Source organism: Cyanistes caeruleus, chromosome 7 (genome assembly GCF_971803275.1).
Source record: "Cyanistes caeruleus chromosome 7, bCyaCae1.hap1.1, whole genome shotgun sequence".
Lineage (NCBI taxonomy): Eukaryota > Metazoa > Chordata > Aves > Passeriformes > Paridae > Cyanistes > Cyanistes caeruleus.
The window spans coordinates 25402825-25421684 of record NC_141707.1 but is presented as its reverse complement, the minus strand read 5'-3'; the positions used below and the strand labels follow the sequence as shown (position 1 = coordinate 25421684).

The 18860-nt window shown below is 37.2% G+C and overlaps 1 protein-coding gene across 4 annotated transcripts in view; it reads right to left on the bottom strand.

The window, feature by feature from the left end:
• Positions 1–2700: 2700 nt before the first annotated feature.
• Positions 2701–18860, bottom strand: part of LY75 (lymphocyte antigen 75) — a 44174-nt gene continuing 28014 nt past the window's right edge. For 2 of the 4 annotated variants that reach the window (XM_086898579.1, XM_086898580.1), the window contains exons 23-35: positions 17858–18018; positions 17365–17494; positions 14843–15069; positions 12939–13107; positions 11623–11784; positions 10606–10728; positions 9979–10173; positions 9395–9615; positions 8149–8323; positions 7507–7674; positions 6173–6295; positions 5550–5720; positions 2701–4558 (exon numbers count right to left, since the gene is read on the bottom strand). In XM_086898579.1, coding sequence (XP_086754705.1) covers positions 4374–4558; positions 5550–5720; positions 6173–6295; positions 7507–7674; positions 8149–8323; positions 9395–9615; positions 9979–10173; positions 10606–10728; positions 11623–11784; positions 12939–13107; positions 14843–15069; positions 17365–17494; positions 17858–18018 — 2210 coding nt within the window. In that variant the 3' untranslated portion in view covers positions 2701–4373. The remainder of the gene's footprint in view (positions 4559–5549; positions 5721–6172; positions 6296–7506; positions 7675–8148; positions 8324–9394; positions 9616–9978; positions 10174–10605; positions 10729–11622; positions 11785–12938; positions 13108–14842; positions 15070–17364; positions 17495–17857; positions 18019–18860) is intronic. The other 2 variants (XM_086898578.1, XM_023930451.2) reach the window with 1 other exon arrangement.

Here is an 18860-nt window from a genome sequence, read left to right as displayed (position 1 = left end):
GTGAGTACTTGGGCCAAGGTCAAGAAAGCTGCTCTCTGTTTTCTTGCTTGCAGAGGAGGGGGACAGACCCACCTGCCAAGGTTGTGGTGTCCTGCCGCTACAGGATGTTCCAGCTGTCCACAGCAGCTGTTGCAGCCCTTTCCCTGCAGCCCATGGCAGTGTTGTGGGGCTGTTGGCAGTGCTCATCCCACATGTTTCAGCCTTGCAGCTGCTGCTTCATTGAAGAAGTGGTGCTTTCTGGTCCCCCTTCCTGGAAGCTTCTGGTGGTGTAAAGCTGCCTGGTTGGTTTTTCTATCTGTGGTGGTATATTCTCCATCTGGTGGCTTAATAGTGCTGCCAAGCAGGTATGAGAGAGAAGAAGTACAAAGAATGGTGTCCACAGGAGACAACGAAAGATGGAATTTCAGAAATCCAGTCTTTTTCCTCAAAGCAGCTCATGATGCAAGGCCTGGGCAAATGTGACTTCCCATTATCCCCACACATTTATAATTCACACTTTCATTTAACACAAGATGCTTTTCAAATACCTAGATCATGTTTATGAAAAAAAGACATTTCAATTAAAGTTCAGTTGCTAATAGTGAAGACATTCAATCAAGCATATTTGCAAAATCATCTCAACCCACTACTTTTGAGTTTACTTTGAATATACATATATGGCTTGTTAGCTTTAACAAAGTGTAAGCACCATGATTTTATACAATTACCTCCTCTGAATAATCTCCTATAAGGGAGCATGACACATGACATTTGAGAAGTTCTATAGAAAGCAGGAGCAATACTCCTACTACTAGTATGAGTGTCCCAAGACACAGCATGCGGAAAAATGTCTCTGTTCTCATTTGTTCTAGCAAAAAATGCATAAGAGGCCAGCATAATTCAGGAAGAACATCTTGAAGCAATTATTTTGTATTGCTGGAATCCACTTTTTTGAAAGTCACCTTGGAGTAAATTACTCTATTTATGCTGAAAAGTAGTAAAACAAACAAAGAACTGTTGTACGGTTTGTAATTATAGTCCCTTCTGCACTGGTAAAGTGAAATCCATAAGGACTTACTCTGTGTTGCAGTATTGTGTCATCACAATAAAAACCTTATCTGCTATCCTCCCCTACCCCCACAAATCTGTTAAAAATCTCAGTTACTGACAGATATTATGAGAGAGTGAACAGGAGTGTGCAAATACCATTGCTGTGGATTAGCCATAAAGAATATACCCAAGATAACAGTATTTTATAAGGGCATTTATGCTATGCACCATTTTTTAAGTTAATTTGCTATTAACAGAATATTCCCTCTCTAGTACTTTGTCAACTCTCACAGTAAGATTCCAGAACTAAATGGGAAAGCTCCATTACAGTGACAACTGAATTTTACTCTCCAGTAAGGAATCTGGTTTTCCTAAGCTCAGTTGTTTAATATTTCTCATAGATCTTGCTTTAAAACTGTGCAGTGTCTGTTCAATTTGGTCAGTAAGAACTTTATGTACTTCTTGACAACAGAATGGACTAACTTTTAGAAACCTGGGTGTTATATATCCCGCTGTGCTCCATACACACAGCAACAGCAGATGCATGAAAGGCCCAAATCGTAGTTTCAACCTGAAGCAACAAAAATTGTAATGTTTGGTCTTCATTTATTTGCAGCCACATAAAAAAAAAAAAAAAAAAAAAAGAATCACTAGCAGGCCATGAAATTTACTTACTCCTTTCAAAAATGTTTACATGTATAACATATGTCCAAAGCAACAAGCAGATGGTGCATTTGGTTTCAGGGAAAAATTCTGAGAAGTACAACAAAAGCATCAAGCCCAAAGGGTGATCATGCATAAAGACTTGTTGATTTCTATGTCAATTAAGTAACTGATGCAGAAACACTTCTAAATTAAAATGTTGGCTGGTGTAGTGGCAGATGTGGGTTAACCTTTCCATGACCCACAGTATTCCATGGACTGGGCAAACTTCAGAAAGAGGAACTGAAGTTGTACACTTCTTGCCTAAAGCTACCACAGCTGGCAGACAGTTTGTGCCCTGGGATGAAGGAGTTTTAGGATGTCTTCTCAACTCCATTGCTCTGGGACCTGGGAAAGCATGTCTCTGCTGCCAGTTTTCCCTGTGCATCATCTTCAAGATTAATATTTGTGAAGCAGATGACCTCCTTAGTCATCTTGCACAATAGAATGTTTCCCCCAGAAAGCCATTACTGGAGCTAAAAATAACACTGCTTTTTCACCAGCAGTCAGAGATGTTGGACATCTGGAATTCAGAGCTCAGACATCCCTTAAAATTAATACATCTCATGCTTTAATTGCAAGTTAACTGGAAGTAGTTTAACTCTGTATTTTAAGAGGCATTATGGAGGGTGCCTTTATACACTGCCTTAATTTGGCCTCAAGGTGCTAATGAACCACACCCTGATTCGAACAAAAAGGCACAGAAGAATGTTCCCTGTGTAAGACTGAAGCAGCTTGATAAAAGCTAGGTATAACTAAGTTTTGAAGTCCAAAAAGAAACTTGCCAGCATTCTTTTTAAATACATCAAAGATACGTATTACCTCTAAAATTTTCTTAGCGTGGTAACACACATTTATGGGCCTTAATTCTGATCACAGCCCCTGCACTCTGCTTTTGCATCCAGTGATTAATGACCCATACCTTAACTCTGATAACTGCTTCCATGGAAATAAAACCAGTGTAAGTAGTTCAGTGTTTTATTTACCTTTATTCTTTCAATAACAATGCTGCCAAATAATCTTCCTGTGTATTTCAAATGAAGTGGGTTATTCACCTGCACTAAGGCCATCGTGCTTACACAAAAAGGAATTACCAGTGATTAGACAATTTGTGTGTGATGAAACAAACATGAGAAATGGGGCCTTAAAAAAATTATTTACATCATTTATAAGAATAAAATATACAATTTTTAATAAAAAGTATATATCCTTTTGTGTTGAATTAAGATCTTACTATTAATTTCCACTTTCCATTTCAGATTCACACCTAAAAATACTCATAGTATAAACATCTATAAAACTAGTAAATCTCAAAGCATGGGAACTTGTAAATAATTTTCCCCACTTATTACTGTATTTAGAAAAAGACAATAACCACCATTTTTTCTAGTCCATTAAGTTAGAAGTCATTTGGCAAAGCACTTAGGCATATAAGCTAAACCAGAAGACATCAGGAACCAGACTTCGCAAAGTTTCAAACTCATACCAGGGTAGGTTAAAGAATGAGAGTTTTTTTCATTGTAACTACATTTTCTACAAGTTACCTCAGAAAAAGCAAATGTTCACAATTGTGCCCAAAGTACCAAACGAACAACAAAAGTGCTTACTTCTTTGATCAGCAAAGTACCACAATGGCTCCTTTACCCCTTCAGGCTGCTCTTTTAACAGGCTCAAAGTGGTATCTACAAGTTCTCTATTTCTCAACACAAATGATAAACACTTCCTTATCAAAATAGTGCAAACAGGAACAAAGAAAAGTGCCATCAACATTAGTAAACTGCAGGAAAAGAAGGCAGTTGAACACTGTGACCTTGCTCTGCTGCTTCAGAGAAATCAGTAGTACTCTTCTCAGCACACCAGGCCAATGTATTCCTATTTACCACCTCAGGCCACCACCACATGCAAAATGGATTTGGTCTTTGGCATATCCTCCTTCATAAAAGTAAATGCACCTGCTTCCTTTGTACTGTGCATTCAAAAAAGTCAAAAGACTTTTTCAAAACAATAACTGATTGAGTAATTAATATATACAACTCTTTCTTCCCTTTTTCCCTTTATAGCATTCTTTGGAGAGCATAGGAAAGGCTACAGTAACACATCACATACAAAAATCAAGTTTAAGTTTTATGAAAAATACTCAAGTATTTTTAGCATTTATGTACACAAGTTTGTTTACCATATATTCTCAGTCTTTCCTTACACATGTATTTTATCTTGTTTCCTGGACAGATGACATATTTCACCTATAAAGTTATAGGTTGGTAACTATAAAATTAGGAATTTAATCCTATTATAAATAAGAGTATTGGGAGAATTAAATTTTAAGTATATTCATTAAAGTTGTGTGAAGTACTGTTGGCATTAATTTGTTCCATCAAAAATTCCAGTAAAGAGAGATAATGGTATAAATTAAAAAATACAACAGAACTCTAAACACCTTGCATCTTAAAAGGCTGAGGCCAAATGTAAAGACTTACCATAAAACTGAATAAAAATTGCACTTGTATATAAACAAACTAAATTTTGCCCCCGTTAATAACCTTGTTACTTTTCCAAAAAGAAGTAATAAAACATCAAGTAGCTCATTCTTATGGCTTCACACAGTGAAGTTCATGCTTAAATTGATCAGAAGAAAGTTTTTTTCAATAGCTATCTTTTGTGAACATATCATCAGTTTCATCATCATTCATCCCTCTTTGATAGCGTACAGAAGAGAAGGCACTCCAGTGAAGACGCTTCTTTTTGTAGAGGTACCATACCAGTCCAGCAATGAAAACCAAGATAATTAGCAGGGCAAATGCTACAGCCACACCAGTATGATTAGAACCTGAAACAGAGGAAAAGACTAATAGTTATTATTTAAGATTTTTGGCAAGAATATTTTGTCATAGGGTTGATGCTTAGGTAGCTACATGTTAATACTGCAGTCAGCTCAAGTCAAGGCAAAATACTTCTTATTAATAGTCTTCACTTCACATGGGAAGTTAGATGATGATCCATGCACAAATGCATTAGCTTATTTTTGATCATTCTATTGTTAATTTACTAATATTTAGGTTGGAAGGGACCTCTGGAGTTAAAAAAAAAAAAAACTACTTGCAAAGGCTACACTCATTTAGAGGTTTGTATACTTCATAAATCTAATGAGATCCTGGGCTCTTGGAAGGGATCGTAATAATACTCTCTTCAGACTGAAAAGATCTTGTTGAGATCTTCCTTAGTGGAACAAAGTTTAATCTATTCCTGCATTTCCATTTCAGTGAAAATGTATTCAAAATCAGAAAGATTCCACTGCTTCTCAGGAACTTGCTTGCTTAATGCTCAGTTAACTGCTTGCTTTCCTGTACGAAGCCAAGGATAAGGGAGTAAAGGCCTGAGTCTTTTCTGGAGCTGTGGGGTGACATTTCCAGAAGCCTCCCCAGGACTGAAAACACAATGTGCAGTACCTGTTTATTCACCATCTCTTATGAGCAGAACTCTTTCTGATTCCACCTACACAAATTCACCCATGAGAGTGAGTTTTACCCTGTGGTAAAAAGCAATAGCAACTACTCTATACTTTCTGGACACATCAGTTCTCTTCTTACCACTGAGTGGACAGTGAGAGCCAGGAGAAGTAAATTCCTAGACAATTTGTTTCTGAATGCAATTTTATGGCTAAACAACAACAGAAGACTCTTGCTTAGGCAGAGGTACTTGATGGGTTCTTTTGTGAATTGCACGTCCATTATTTCAATACCGACTTCATCCAACAAAGCAGAAATTCCTGACAAGAGTCTCTACAAAATTAAGTCTCTGCTAAAATAATGGTTCCGTACCTAAAGGAGCTTTACAAACCACTCTGCTTCGACTACGTGCACAGTCAACCTTGGACCACATGCCAGTTGTGGACAGGATAACACTGCATTTTTCATTGGCTTCTGCTGTTTTATTCTCCCAGTTGACATAATTAACTGATGAGCCATCCAGCCAGTTCAGGGACTGTCCTGCTGAAAAAAACATGACTTAGTCTAGATCACCAAAACATCCTGTAATGCTACACATTGTCATTCACAATCTTTTAACTTCTTTACATTGCTAAAAAGAAAAGAGCTGACTATCCATTCCATATATTAAAAGCAGTAAATATGAACACACAACTTTTAGCCACCTCTCTTCTCTAGACCTTTAGGAATTGATGCACTTCCATCAAATATTAGGCAGCAATAACAGAGGTGGAAAAATTAATTTCAGGGGCTCCTGATTACCCTAACTGTGCAACAGGAAGAAACTTAACTACAGTGAAATCCAGAGAGCTTTAAAATGTTAAATGACAGATTCCAACCTCAAGTAAAAGTTACTGTAGGCTACCAACACTACAGGACTATTCTTATTGGAGGATTTATGCATTTATATTTACAATACGAAACATTCGTGCTCATACATTGTTTGTACTTCTTACCCTTAAAGCTCTGATCCAAGCCAAGCCATACATTCTTGGTGATGAGATCATGTTCCTTTATGTGTGCACTCACAAATGCATTTTCTTCAGCATCCACTATAGTCAGAAGGGTTGCTGAAGGATCTAGGGGGCAGAGGAAACCAGTCAGAATTGCAACTTACATGACTTTTCATGGTGCTGGTACACTGAATTTTCTCTTAGAACAATTACTATGGGAAAGGATTTGCTGATCTGGGCTTGTAAAATTAGGTTAGAATAACCTTCAGAACAAAGACATGAGCCTCCCATCCCCTAAAACAATGCCTGTTTTATGAGATGGCTTCAGATGGCTGGCTATTCTAGCAGGTTATACAGAATAAAATCAGAGTAAACTTATTGCAGCTGCAGACTATATACATGGAAGATATCAAGAGATATGCCTTTTGAGAATTACCAGTCTTGCCCAAGTAATAGGCTTTAGAAAATACAGTTGAACAAAAGCTCAGCATTTTGCTGAGTCAAGTTATTTTCTAAATCAATCCTTCCACCGTGCCTCAGGTTTTTATGTACAGTAATTAAGGAATAAGAGGGAGGAATGGGCATGCTAGAGAGGCATGTTCAGAGTGCACCCATCCTTCACAATTATATATAAATATAAACCAGATGCTTTCTCTTTCAACTACCAGACCAAATTGGACTCAACAGAAAACTGCATCCAGGACTGGGTACTTTAGCCCCTGAGCAGTGAGTCCAACGTCATACCATAGGATAATTCCATAAAAGAAAGTTATGACAGTCACTAACTTCTACATTAGGGTGATTAAAACTTCTGTACATGAAACTAATTAACAGTCTCTTCAATGCAATTCTCCGTGTAGCTCAGCAAAGAGAGAAAATACATTAATTTGACATAAAATTAAGTTTTTTACATGCTTTAATATCGATAACATACATGCTGTTTGAACCATTTGATAGGTTAGCAAGCTCCCTATTAGCAAGCAGCTATGGCAAGGATATAATAAGAAAGCCCTGCCAACAGCACTAACTTGCCATGCAGAAAAAATGTTTTCCTCCAAACCATAAGCATTAAATTTCTGAATCTTCTACAGCTGGCTACCTGCATTTTATCTGTTGATACCTGTGTGCCAAATGATCTGTAGCATGTTGCAGTATTTTATTAAGAATTTTCATCAGGTGTTCAAAGATAAAGCTTGCTATTGGATTTCTTACACTAAAGGAGCATAAAAACGGCAAAGCTGAAGTATAACCAGTGTAAGATTTTAGGTTGTTGGGTTTTATTTCTTCTCAAATAGTGGACTTATTACAAGTTGTAATGTGATAGAGTCTAAACCTACCCAGCTTCTGGCAGATTCTCTTAGCCTCTTCCACGTTATACACAGAAAAATTGTAGAATGCCATGTCAAAGGCGTAACAGTGATCCCTGTACTGCTCCCACTGCAGGGAGCCACTGCTCTGTGGACATCCAGAGGCTCTGCTTGCTTGCTTTGCCTCTAATTTTCTCTCTGCAAAGACAAAGAAATTGCTGTTATTTCTGCTGCAGCAGTTTGTGCACAATCTCTAGAATAACAGGAAAATAAGTATTAACAAGGGCTACTACTCCTACCAACAACCACTATTGAATTAGCTTACAATCCTTCTTCTTGTGACATGTATGAATTTATTTAAAAATTACCATAAATCCCAAAGGCTTGGGAACAATTTTTCATTGCTTTTTTGTGGTGTTTGACATTTGTTATAGATATATTTGATAGGTACTTTGATTTAGAAAAGATACATTTGATATTCCTATCACAGATGATCAAGAAGTAACCAGATTTGATTTAGGTTTTCACCACTGGAATGATGAGAATTTATCTCCCTGCAGTATTAGAAAACTCCTCTTAAAAAGCGAACCATCTGCAGTACTTCAACCTTCATTTCTACTTCTAAATAAAACATGTAAAGACAGCCAACAAAACCTTAAAAATAACACTTACTGTTTGGAGGGCTATAGCAAATGGCACCTTCAGCAACATTTGTACATTTTGTACGGTTCCAAAATCCTTTAGTATCCAACACAACACAGTTCTCAGTAGTATTTGAGTTTTCCAATTCCCAGGGATAGTAGTCAAAGTCACTTCCATCTGACCATTCAAAATTAGTTTTACTTCCCTAATTAAGGAAAAAACCGGTAACTTTTAAACCACATATGACTGTGCTTTAAATGTCATCCATCATGAATTAAGTCATGTAGCAATATTTGCCCCTTGTAGAGTGATAAATTAAAGAGCAGGTGGTCTCATCTAAATTCACAGCAAATAAACATACAATATAGTTTGCATTTTCTTAACATAGAATTTTTTGTTATTTGTGGGAACTGAGAAAGGACAGCAAGTTCACAAGTTTAATGTGAATGCAATGTGCCTGTTTTATCCTATGGGGAACATTTTACTTAGCTCCACCCTGCTGTTTCATTTAAGCAATCTGCCTTCCCTGCCATGAACATTAATGGATACATTGCAAACTGCTAAACTGTTGAGATGGTCTCAGTGAGTAAAACTGGGCAGCTCAGGGATGGTTTGCAGTGCCAGCTCCTACTTCAGATACATTCCTGGAAACCCATGACAATGAGGGGTCAGTTGTGAAGGACCCATTTGAAGGTATGCACAGAAATCCCACCTCTGCAGAGGAGTATTCCTGCCAACTAATTACTGTGAGCAGGTCTGGCAATTAGTGAGGGGAGCAGGGTCAGGGCCACAGGCTTTTGGCTCCCGGTAAAGCAGAGGAGGAGGATCTGCAGCTGCCTCCTGCCATTGTGTTTCCTGGGAGAATGGACACTGAACTTACTGAGAGCCAGCTCCTGAACTGCTCCGGAGAGCCAGTCCTGATCTCAAATAAGCAGGTTCCACACAACCATGTCTGCCTCTATTTGCTAATGAAATCTGATTCTACAGAGGGCTATAAAGTCTGAAGCCTCCTGGGGTAGAAAATCACACTTCCTTGTGCTGCAAGGAATGATGAGAGAACAGTGTATTATTTTAAACTGTCAGGTATTAGGAAGAAATACCTTGGTGTGCCTACATTCACCAAAACTTAGCATTAACACATTACACAAGGTCGAAAATACACCACATGTAAAACAGATTCTAAGGGACTGGAAAAAACCACCAGAAAATATTTTGTATCTTGTCCAAAATATTATTCACATATCTGTTACTGACGTCCCCAACAGTATATACTTACATCATGAATTGACAACCCGAGCCACAGAGGATAACCATCCTGTTTGACAATATCTTCTAGAAATAACTGTTCTGATTCACTGTGTACGCTTGCTAAATCACTGTTATTTTGTTGGCAAGATCTCAATGCCTCATACCACGTTAATTTTTTCTGAAGGATCCTGTATGTTCTGTTCCCATGTGGAATAGTGTCAGGCAATGGAGGCTTGTGCTGTTGGTGTCCTGTTTCAAAGAATAAGATGGTAAGTTGCATACATTTCTTTCATGTTACTAGGCAAAAATACAGAAAGCATTAAAATCCATCTGTATCAGTGTAACTCAAGCATTAAAGTGCTCAGTACAAGCCACTTCCATCAAGTTAAGTTTACTTTTGCTACTTGGAACACTGAATTCAGCAGTTGCTGGATGAGCACAGCAAATATTTCTCCTGATCAGAGTATCACAGCAGTGATGCAGACTGACTAGATGACCCCAGACAGCTCATGACAGCTGTGCCATGCTCCACTAGGAGCAAAACCAAAGCTTTATTCAGCAGGAAGCATGATTTAAATTATGACCCTCATCCAATACTCCAGTACTACTCACCCCTTTCGATTTTACAGGCGAGAATACTGTACATGTTGTAGTGATTAGCATGCCAACTTTGAGAATAATTATAAATATCCCAAAACCCATCAAGATTTACACCAGCAAAAAAACTGTTCTTCTTTATGATAGGTCTTCCCAGCCTCCAGTTATTGTAAGTCAGATGAGTTTCATCATACCACTTGAGTACTTTATCTGTGGAAAACATTGCATATTTATTAAACAACTGGGATGATGTCTACAAATACCATTTAACTTTGAATATATTAATGATATTAACAGATGTTCACTTTGGAAAAAATGCTGGGATACTGCAAGTTACTCTAAATCAGTTCCATATCCAATGCTAAATATGTTAGCATTACTCATCCTGGCCACTTTAAGTCCTGCTTTCCAGGGAAATCAAATTTAGACTAAACAGAACATATTGGATCTAATTATCACTCAAACAGAGAGCATGTCAGGTTTCTTTTTCTAGAAGATAAGTAGAAATATAAATCATTGTTACAGGTTTGCATTCACTTTGACTTTAGTTATAAACCGAAACATGCAAGAAACATGCACTTAATGCTGCAAATTTTGTCTCCAATCCAGTTAATAAGAAAAAACCAAACCCTTAAATCTTACCACTGTCATCATAAATCACACCCAGCCAGACCCACAGAGCCAGACCACTGAACGAATGAAGCTGCTCAGTAACAAAGTTATTCTCCTCTTCATCTCGAACACTCAGAACAAATGCTTCGGGGTCTGTGGAAAATTTTTCACATTAATTTCTTACAAATACTTACAAATTCTTAAGTTAAAAAATAAACATTTTTTTCTATTACTGTTAACAATCATTACAGACAGGTTAACATCTGTAAAGGCTATATCTTTATAACATAACTAGCTGAACAGTGCAAAACCAAATTTCAAATGTATTATCAATAGTACTATCCCTGGTTTTGTGGATAAGTGGAAGATTTTAGCTCCAGAGATATTTGTGGGTCCTACTGTCACATTAAGTTGTATGTAGTAAAAATTCTCTGCAAAGAACATAAAAATACCAGCAAACTTTCGTGATTTGCTTGAACTGCCCTAGTAGAGAAACAATATTAAGAAAAAGACTGAATGGAAATCAATTCACAAAAAAATAAAAGTAATTTCTGGGAAGATGTATGTCTGAATGTTTAATACAAGAGGAAAGCTGCTCCTAAGGTTATACATTATTCAGGATGGACAGAAAACATCCATGTGCTTTTCAGTTTATTTACTTTGTTCACCTACGTGTTCCACCCAGCAAAGCTGGAGGCAGCAGGAAACCATGAAGGAAATGTAACTGTAAAGCCACAGTGTTGCCAAGGGTACAGCAATTATCCAAACTATTTAAAACTGGCATATAATAACAAAACCCCCAAGCAAACACAAAAAACTTGCCATATTTCAGAGATGTCAGAGTTCAGTAGCTCCCAGCTGCCTCTTTCTACAACTCTCCTCTCCATGCTCAGGCAGTTTTTATCAGAGTAGTGCAACACTACTGCATTACTGATACAGCCTTTCTCAGCATTCATTCTGCTGTCATTGTAAGACAGTGACCCAGATCTAACACTCATCTCCCTCAAGCTAAGTCCATAAATAACTGCAGTATGACAAAGTACTTACTCATGTTCCTGCATAAATGATGAGCTTCATGAGGCTTCAGTTCTCTCCATCTATTTTTTGTTATCATAAAAGTGTAACAATTATTTCTAAATGATATCCAGGGTGTATTTTTAATCTTATGTGGGCACTTCACTTGTGTAACTTGTTCTTTTTCAGTTTTCTCTAAAAAAAGACAAGACAACATCAGGACATGAATTACTAATAACACCACCTGACCTGGCACCCCACAAAACACTTTCAGGTACCACTTAAAAACATGTAAGACAAATTAGGCTGTCATCCTTTAAATGTGCTGTTTTCAGTTTCCTCATGATGGTGATTTTTTTAAAGTAACAAAACCAGCAGTAAGCTCTACTAAAGAACACAGATACTTGCCAGTTTTCATGGTTATTTTAAATAGGTTCAAAAATAAAATACTACATAAAAGTGCTAAGTGTAGGCCAACAACAAAAAGCTCTTATTGCCTCTTGTGCAAGGCAGATCACTGTAATAAATAAACTGCTTTACAGCTAGCAACACCTCTAAGTTCTATGGCTTTTTCTAATATTTGAGGAATGAGGAGGACTCTTCCTGCAGTTCCCTGGCTTGTAAGCACAAAATAGTTAATGATGTCATAACATCACATTTTATTGTGATTTAGGATGTACAATGGCTTGTGTTCCCTCACAGAATAAAATCAAAACAAATCATAATGGTCTCATAGGGAAGAAGTTGGTGATGATGTCTCAGAAAAGTCTTTTTCTGAAGGATTCACAATTAGCACAGCTCTTTCCTGGAAATGAAAAACCACTTCCTACTATATCCCAGTCTTCGTATAATAAGTAGATATTTAGAAGGGTTTTGTGAGATTATGTCAATTTTCAATTCAGTGTCTACCTTCTACCTTCCTCCTCCATATAGTCATGTACCTTCTCCCTGTAGAGGATTTCCATTTCTGAGCAGATTTCAGGAGGTCCCAATATTAAGATGTAAATAGTACAGAGGTATTTTAATCTTCTCCCACAAGCAAGTGGGAGAGATTAGTATGCAACAATCTTAGAGAAGCAGTGCAAAGTTATAATCAGTTGGCAATAAAGGTACTGACCCAATGAATCCATGCTGAATTTATTTCTAAGGTACAATTAGATTAAGACCAACAGGTTCATGCCCCCATTTTTGAAGTCAGTTTTTTTTCTAAAATGGCATAAAAATCAGACTGTCAGAGGAAATGTAAGTTTTAAAAAATTATAATTTTGAAGTCACAAGCTTCAATCATTGAATATATTTCATAATAAAATAAAAGTCAACTTTTATAAAAATTATGGTAGCATACATACTTTCTGATGTGTAGCAAATAGCACCTCGATTTTCAGAGGAACAGTCAGAAGTTCTCCAGAAGCCATCAGTATCCAAAAACACACATTCTTCATTTGTTTCTTCATCATCTTCAGACCAGCGACTAAAACTCACGTGTTTCCCATCCAGCCACCCGTAATGTTTTCCACCCTAGCATTATTTAAGCAAAAAGGATGAGCTCACATTGTAAAAAAAAATATAAGGTGCAGAAAATTACATTATAGTATATTTACACTGGCTAGACATTTTCAGTGTCTCTAATGAGAACTGTAAGTGTTCCACTGCCCTCATGAACTGATTTCCTGCTTACAATATAACAAGCTTTGTTATTTTAAGTTCTGCAGTTGCAAAAATACAAATTAGCTGAATGCCAAATTATCCAGAGGTGGTATTTCACTGCTGTACACAGGGAGGAAGGCCTAGCAATAGGATGCCCAAATTGCATCATTTGCATCTGCAAAGCAAAGGTGGATATAATCTCCTGGTCTTGGAAAACTGGAAATAACTGAGAAGAAAGTCTAGACTCAGTAACTCCACATTGAGTTGAAAGTGATCTATTAAATAATTGATTTAATACCTCAGATGTGTTCCTGCCCTGGAGGATGCAGGAAGAAAAATCCCACATACAAGCAGCATGCTAGCCTTTAAAATCTTACATTTGAAAGACTTTGGGAAATCCCCCTACTGTTGTGTAATTTATCTTGCATCATTCTTTTGTGTTGGATTTCAGCCTGGAGTAACAAGTTCTGTTGACCAGTTGCATTATAATTTCCCTTCATGTGACATTTTAATTGTGCCCAAATAATGAAGTGTTGCAATAGTGAAGAGCCAGTGCATGCCTGAACTATATGCCCCAAAATGAATCATTTGATCATCACTTACAGATAAAAAAAAACAAAAGAGACAGGAAAATAGGTTGTCTGATTTTCTCCATTTTCACTAAGATTAAATGGTTATTTCCTTTAAAAATTTAAAATTATTCTCCATAAAGCATGTACTCCAATTTCTGTTTTCCCCTACTTTACTAAAGTAGTCAGTATCCCAGAACTGACAAAAGAACATAACACCACAGTGCTGAGTGACCATCACCATATTTTGCAGGGGAGGCACTTCTAAAAAAATTCTTTTTCTTACAATGATCTCCTGACTTATGTGTTTGAAAAAGGTAAATGTATGCAAAAAAGATAACCCTGCCAGCAAGCCCAAACCATCCCATTAACAGCTGCTCTCAATTCACAATAAAGATTTTTCAAGAGGTCCTCCAGCTAATAAAGATAAAAAGCAGAACTTCCTGCATTATTTCATTTTTTTTTTGACCAAGAAAAAAACATAGGGAGAAAGAAAAACCCACTAACCTGTCTCAGAGATGCCTCCCTCAAACTCAAAACATGGGCACAAATAACATGAAGTAACAACAGAATCTAAGTTAAACTTCAGAAATGTATCTCTACAAGTATTCAATGATTCATTTTGAAATTTATTTGCCACTTCTAGTTTCTCCCTTCCAAAACAGATTTTTGGGTTGTCTTTCTAGAGTGGTACTGTAAACAGTGGTGAGGAATGGCAACACTCATTACTCATTTGTTAACCAAAGAAATGACTCATTAACCTATGTTGCTGCCACCCTACAATATAACCCTTCATCATCAGTCTTTTAAAATAATTTTATCATCATCATCAATTCATCCAGTGGAGTTCAAGAATATGTAACTTGAAGAACTGAAGGTTTAAAACATTTATCTTGAGACACTCCAGATGGTTATCCCTATATGAAAAGAGTTAGCCCAGAAAGTAATTTGTCATTGCATTTCTTTAATTCAGGTTTTGTTTCACATAACTGTAAAAACTACCTTAAGCCACAGTCTGAGGAAAAAACCAAACTTACATCTCTGCTGAAGAGTCCAGTCCAGAGTGGGTAATTATGAAGAGCGGCCTGCACAGCAAGAAAAGCCTGCTGGAACTGGTCTGTGATGCTAACCAGCTGCATCTTGTTATTTATGCATGCAGCCATTGCATCATTCCAGGACAAATTCTTCAGAATTAACATGTATTGAACATTTTGATAGCTCAATGTTTCATTAATGACTTGCTCTGTCTGGTTATCAGCAGCTCCTATACATAAGAAAGAAATCCAGTAATTAGGTAGTTAAATACTGTAATACATTTTCAACTCCCAGTGTCTCTGTAACAATCAGAAAAACCTGTTTGACTATGCTTGGGGAAAAAAAAAAATCTTAGATAGTGGGTTATGCTGGTAATTATAGTTAGAAGAAAACATCTTTGATATCTTAGATAGAAAAATATATATTTAAAAAAAATATTATTTTCAGCCAATGTATTATTAAATATCTTTTTCTCAACTTAGGTTGACATCTTTTTATATGTTATTTTTAGCTAACTGCTAAATAATTTATTGAATTAAAAACATATTCTATAACTTTATACACAAATGCAAGAGAGCATCTGCTGTAATACAGTGACTCATTTATCTCTGTGGATTTATGCTGATGCAAATCTAATGGGCCACAAAACCTGTCTATGCAGATCTTGGTACAGCACAGTCCCAGGACTCCTTACTGCCATCCATGAATACAGTGAGAACTGTTTTTGCCTCCACTTAACTAACTGCAGAAAATGCAGCTTGCATAGGGAGGGATGTAATTCACTATTTGTGCTCTGAGCACGGAGTGTTATCACAGCTACCAGCACCACGCCTGAAGGCACACAGCTCAGTGATGCATGGCTTCTGCAGTTAATAGAAGATGCAAATACTCCTGTGGGTGGTAAGGTTTTGCATGCAAATGGTAACCCCAAAAGCTTTATACACAACCAAAAATAAATTCATTCTGCAAAAGGCAGAACACTCCTGATATTTAAAATATTTGAAGTAGAAAAAGGCTTTCAAGGGGTGAGGGGAAGCATCACTCTATAAATAACAGTATATAAAAGGCTGATTGATAGGCTGACAGGGCCATTTTCCAAAACACGAGACGACAGAAACACAATATTGATTTGATGTTTACAGCTTTCAATAGATCAGAAATCTGACAAGGCTCAAACAGATTGTTTCAAGTGGTTTCTGTCTGCTGCCAAATGCTTTCACTTAGTAAACAGCTACAAAAGAGAGCCATGGAACCCAGGGTGCCATCACATCAAGGGGTACCAAATTGGAAACAAGACAGTAAGTAAAATGTTCATTTCTGAAAAATAATTGCTGATGATTATCATTTCAAGAAATTCTGCAAATCACAATCATGCCAGGATTTCCAATGAACATGAATAATCCTTTTCCCGATGATAAAGCCCTAGAAAACTTGGACTGTCTCACAACTGTCCCTACAACCTGCTGAGGTCCCTCCCAACCCAAACTATCCTTAGATCCCTAGCACATTATAAGACCAGACCATAGCATGACACATTCTTCATCAGTCCAAAAACCTTTCTCATTACACCTTCTACAGCTGTGGCAAAGAAAGCTTGAATATTTAGTCACTCCAGACTAATAAAAGATTGATATAAATAGATGCATTGTCAACCTCCAATTCATAAAAGTCTCCTTTTCACATTTTTATGACATCTCTTCCATCCAGACTTCTAATCTTAACACTTAGAATTTCTGGAGTATTTGGCACCGAGTAAAGAAGATTTTGTATGTTAAATGGAAGTTAAATGGAGGTGGGGAGGGTGGGAGGTGGAAATCTCTGCCTATTTGAGAATGAAGAAGGTGGGCGAAGGCTTGGGCGTTTTGTACACCTAGGTTTCTTTGTGTTTGATTGTTTTTTTTAGAAGATAGCATGTTCATCACTTAAAAGGATTATTTATATAAAGGAACCTACTCAGAAGTGGGTATGCTGAACATTAGCCCATAGCAGTAATTAAATGCACATAATAACTATATGTGTTTGATCTTACTCCAGTAATTGCTATTGGCCAACCCACATGGGTACATCTGAATATTATTTTTAGTTCAGATTAAAAATCCCACTCACACCAACTCTCAAGTTTGCTCTGGGGAGAGACCAACTTCAACACTAAGAGTCTATGATACTTTATATTCTCATAGAACCAAAAGACAGAGGATCTATTTAAGGAGGATATAAATATTGTAAGATTCCTTCCTAGGACTTCTCACTTCCACAGTTTTGAAAAGGAAAAAGGAGTCACTTGTTCCACCCCTAAGTGCATATGACCTCTATACCCACAGAACATTAAAGACCCTGAATTCTGAATGGCTGATAAAACAGGCCCCAGACACTCCTCTAGACTCTGCTTTTCTAAAATTTACCTGCTCAGTCTCTACAAGAATCTTGCTCTTCAAGTGAAATAATTTACATGCATTAAAGTCTTCTGTTTAAACTCCTTAAGTTTAAACTCGGGCTGCAATTTATTTTGACTCTCCAGACTTACCTATAGACCGCTGGCATATACCCAAGAAGTGCCTGTCAGCACAAGCAGTGAAATTCCATGTTCCAACATACTGTGATTTGGGATCATTGAGGATTACGCCACACTGATTGTTAAATTCTTCATCAAAAAGCTGGGAAACAGAAATATCATTATCAGACTCAAGGTATAAACATATTTGGGTAGAAGTAAAGTAACCTAAGTCTAGGAGAACCCTATCTGTCTGAACTTGTTTAAGAAGAGGAGTGGTGCAGCACAGCTTACCTGTTTTACAAACACTACCAGATGCCTGAAATCAAAATGTTTCTAAGCTAAAAACACTTCAGAAGTTGTCATCCAAGTAAAGGCAAACAGAACTCCAGTACTGTCAGACACCCTGCTGGCCAATTAAAATGACTAACTGGGGAATTTGGTCTGCTACATGGGGCTTTTTTTGACACAACATTCCAAAGTTCATTACTCAATAGGCAAGAGAAGTCAAAAAATCAGAACTTACATCCAGTGGAATTTTCCTTAATCTTCCTGTCAGGAGTGGGTGAAAGTTACTATACAACAGTCTACTCTCATCTATCCATTTGTTTTCTCTTGTACTGAACAAGAACTGCAAACCAATCCAAATATCTTTTGGCAGGCCAGGAAGCAAGGATGTTATATAATCTGTTGGACAGAACAGTAAATGTACATATTGTGGTTAGGAAAACAACAGAAAACATCTGAAAGAATACTTCACATAAGTAAGACTACGCAGTCCCTGTTTATGCTAATTTAATTTTTCCAGCCCTTCCTGACTCCCGAATGCTTATCATCCCCTTCCTCCCATATGATAACACCTCTCATATTGATTTTATCTAAAAGGAGCAGGCTGTTGGTATTTGTCCTTCAAATTCTGAGTTGAGGAGAAGGTAGGGGATTTAATCTGTTCTTCTGCCCACTAATTTGGAGTCTTTTTACTTACAAATTTAAGAAGTTGCTTTTCCACAAGCCTGCAAGATCTTGTATTGTTTCACTGCCCTTTTTGAACTGAAGAAGGAAATCTTATTTCCCATCTTTCTCTTTTATATACCATAAATCAGAACATTCTTTGGATTCTGGCAGAGTTTGTCCACCCCACCATCAGAGAAAGCAAAACAGGTCAAAGAAAGTCAGATTCAGCTGAAAAAAAGTCAGCCAGGTAAACCTTCAATCAGACCCCTCTCAGTGAGCATTCTGGCAAGAAACAATGGGCTTTAGTAACCCCCCAGGCATCAGAGGCAGTCACTAAACTTGACTAGTTCACAAGACAAATCGAAGCTATGTAATTATCTACTGCTGACATGTTTTAACTATTGGTCACATGCCAGACAAGCCACAGCCTATTTTCTGAAGGACACAAAGCCACTGTAGATTTACAAGTCAGGACTAGCCCCAATACCACCGGGAGGAGTAGAGGCAGCCTATAGAAAGAAACGCATTTTAAGAGGACTGTGTCTTCTTTCCATATAGGTGGTCTCCAGTACACA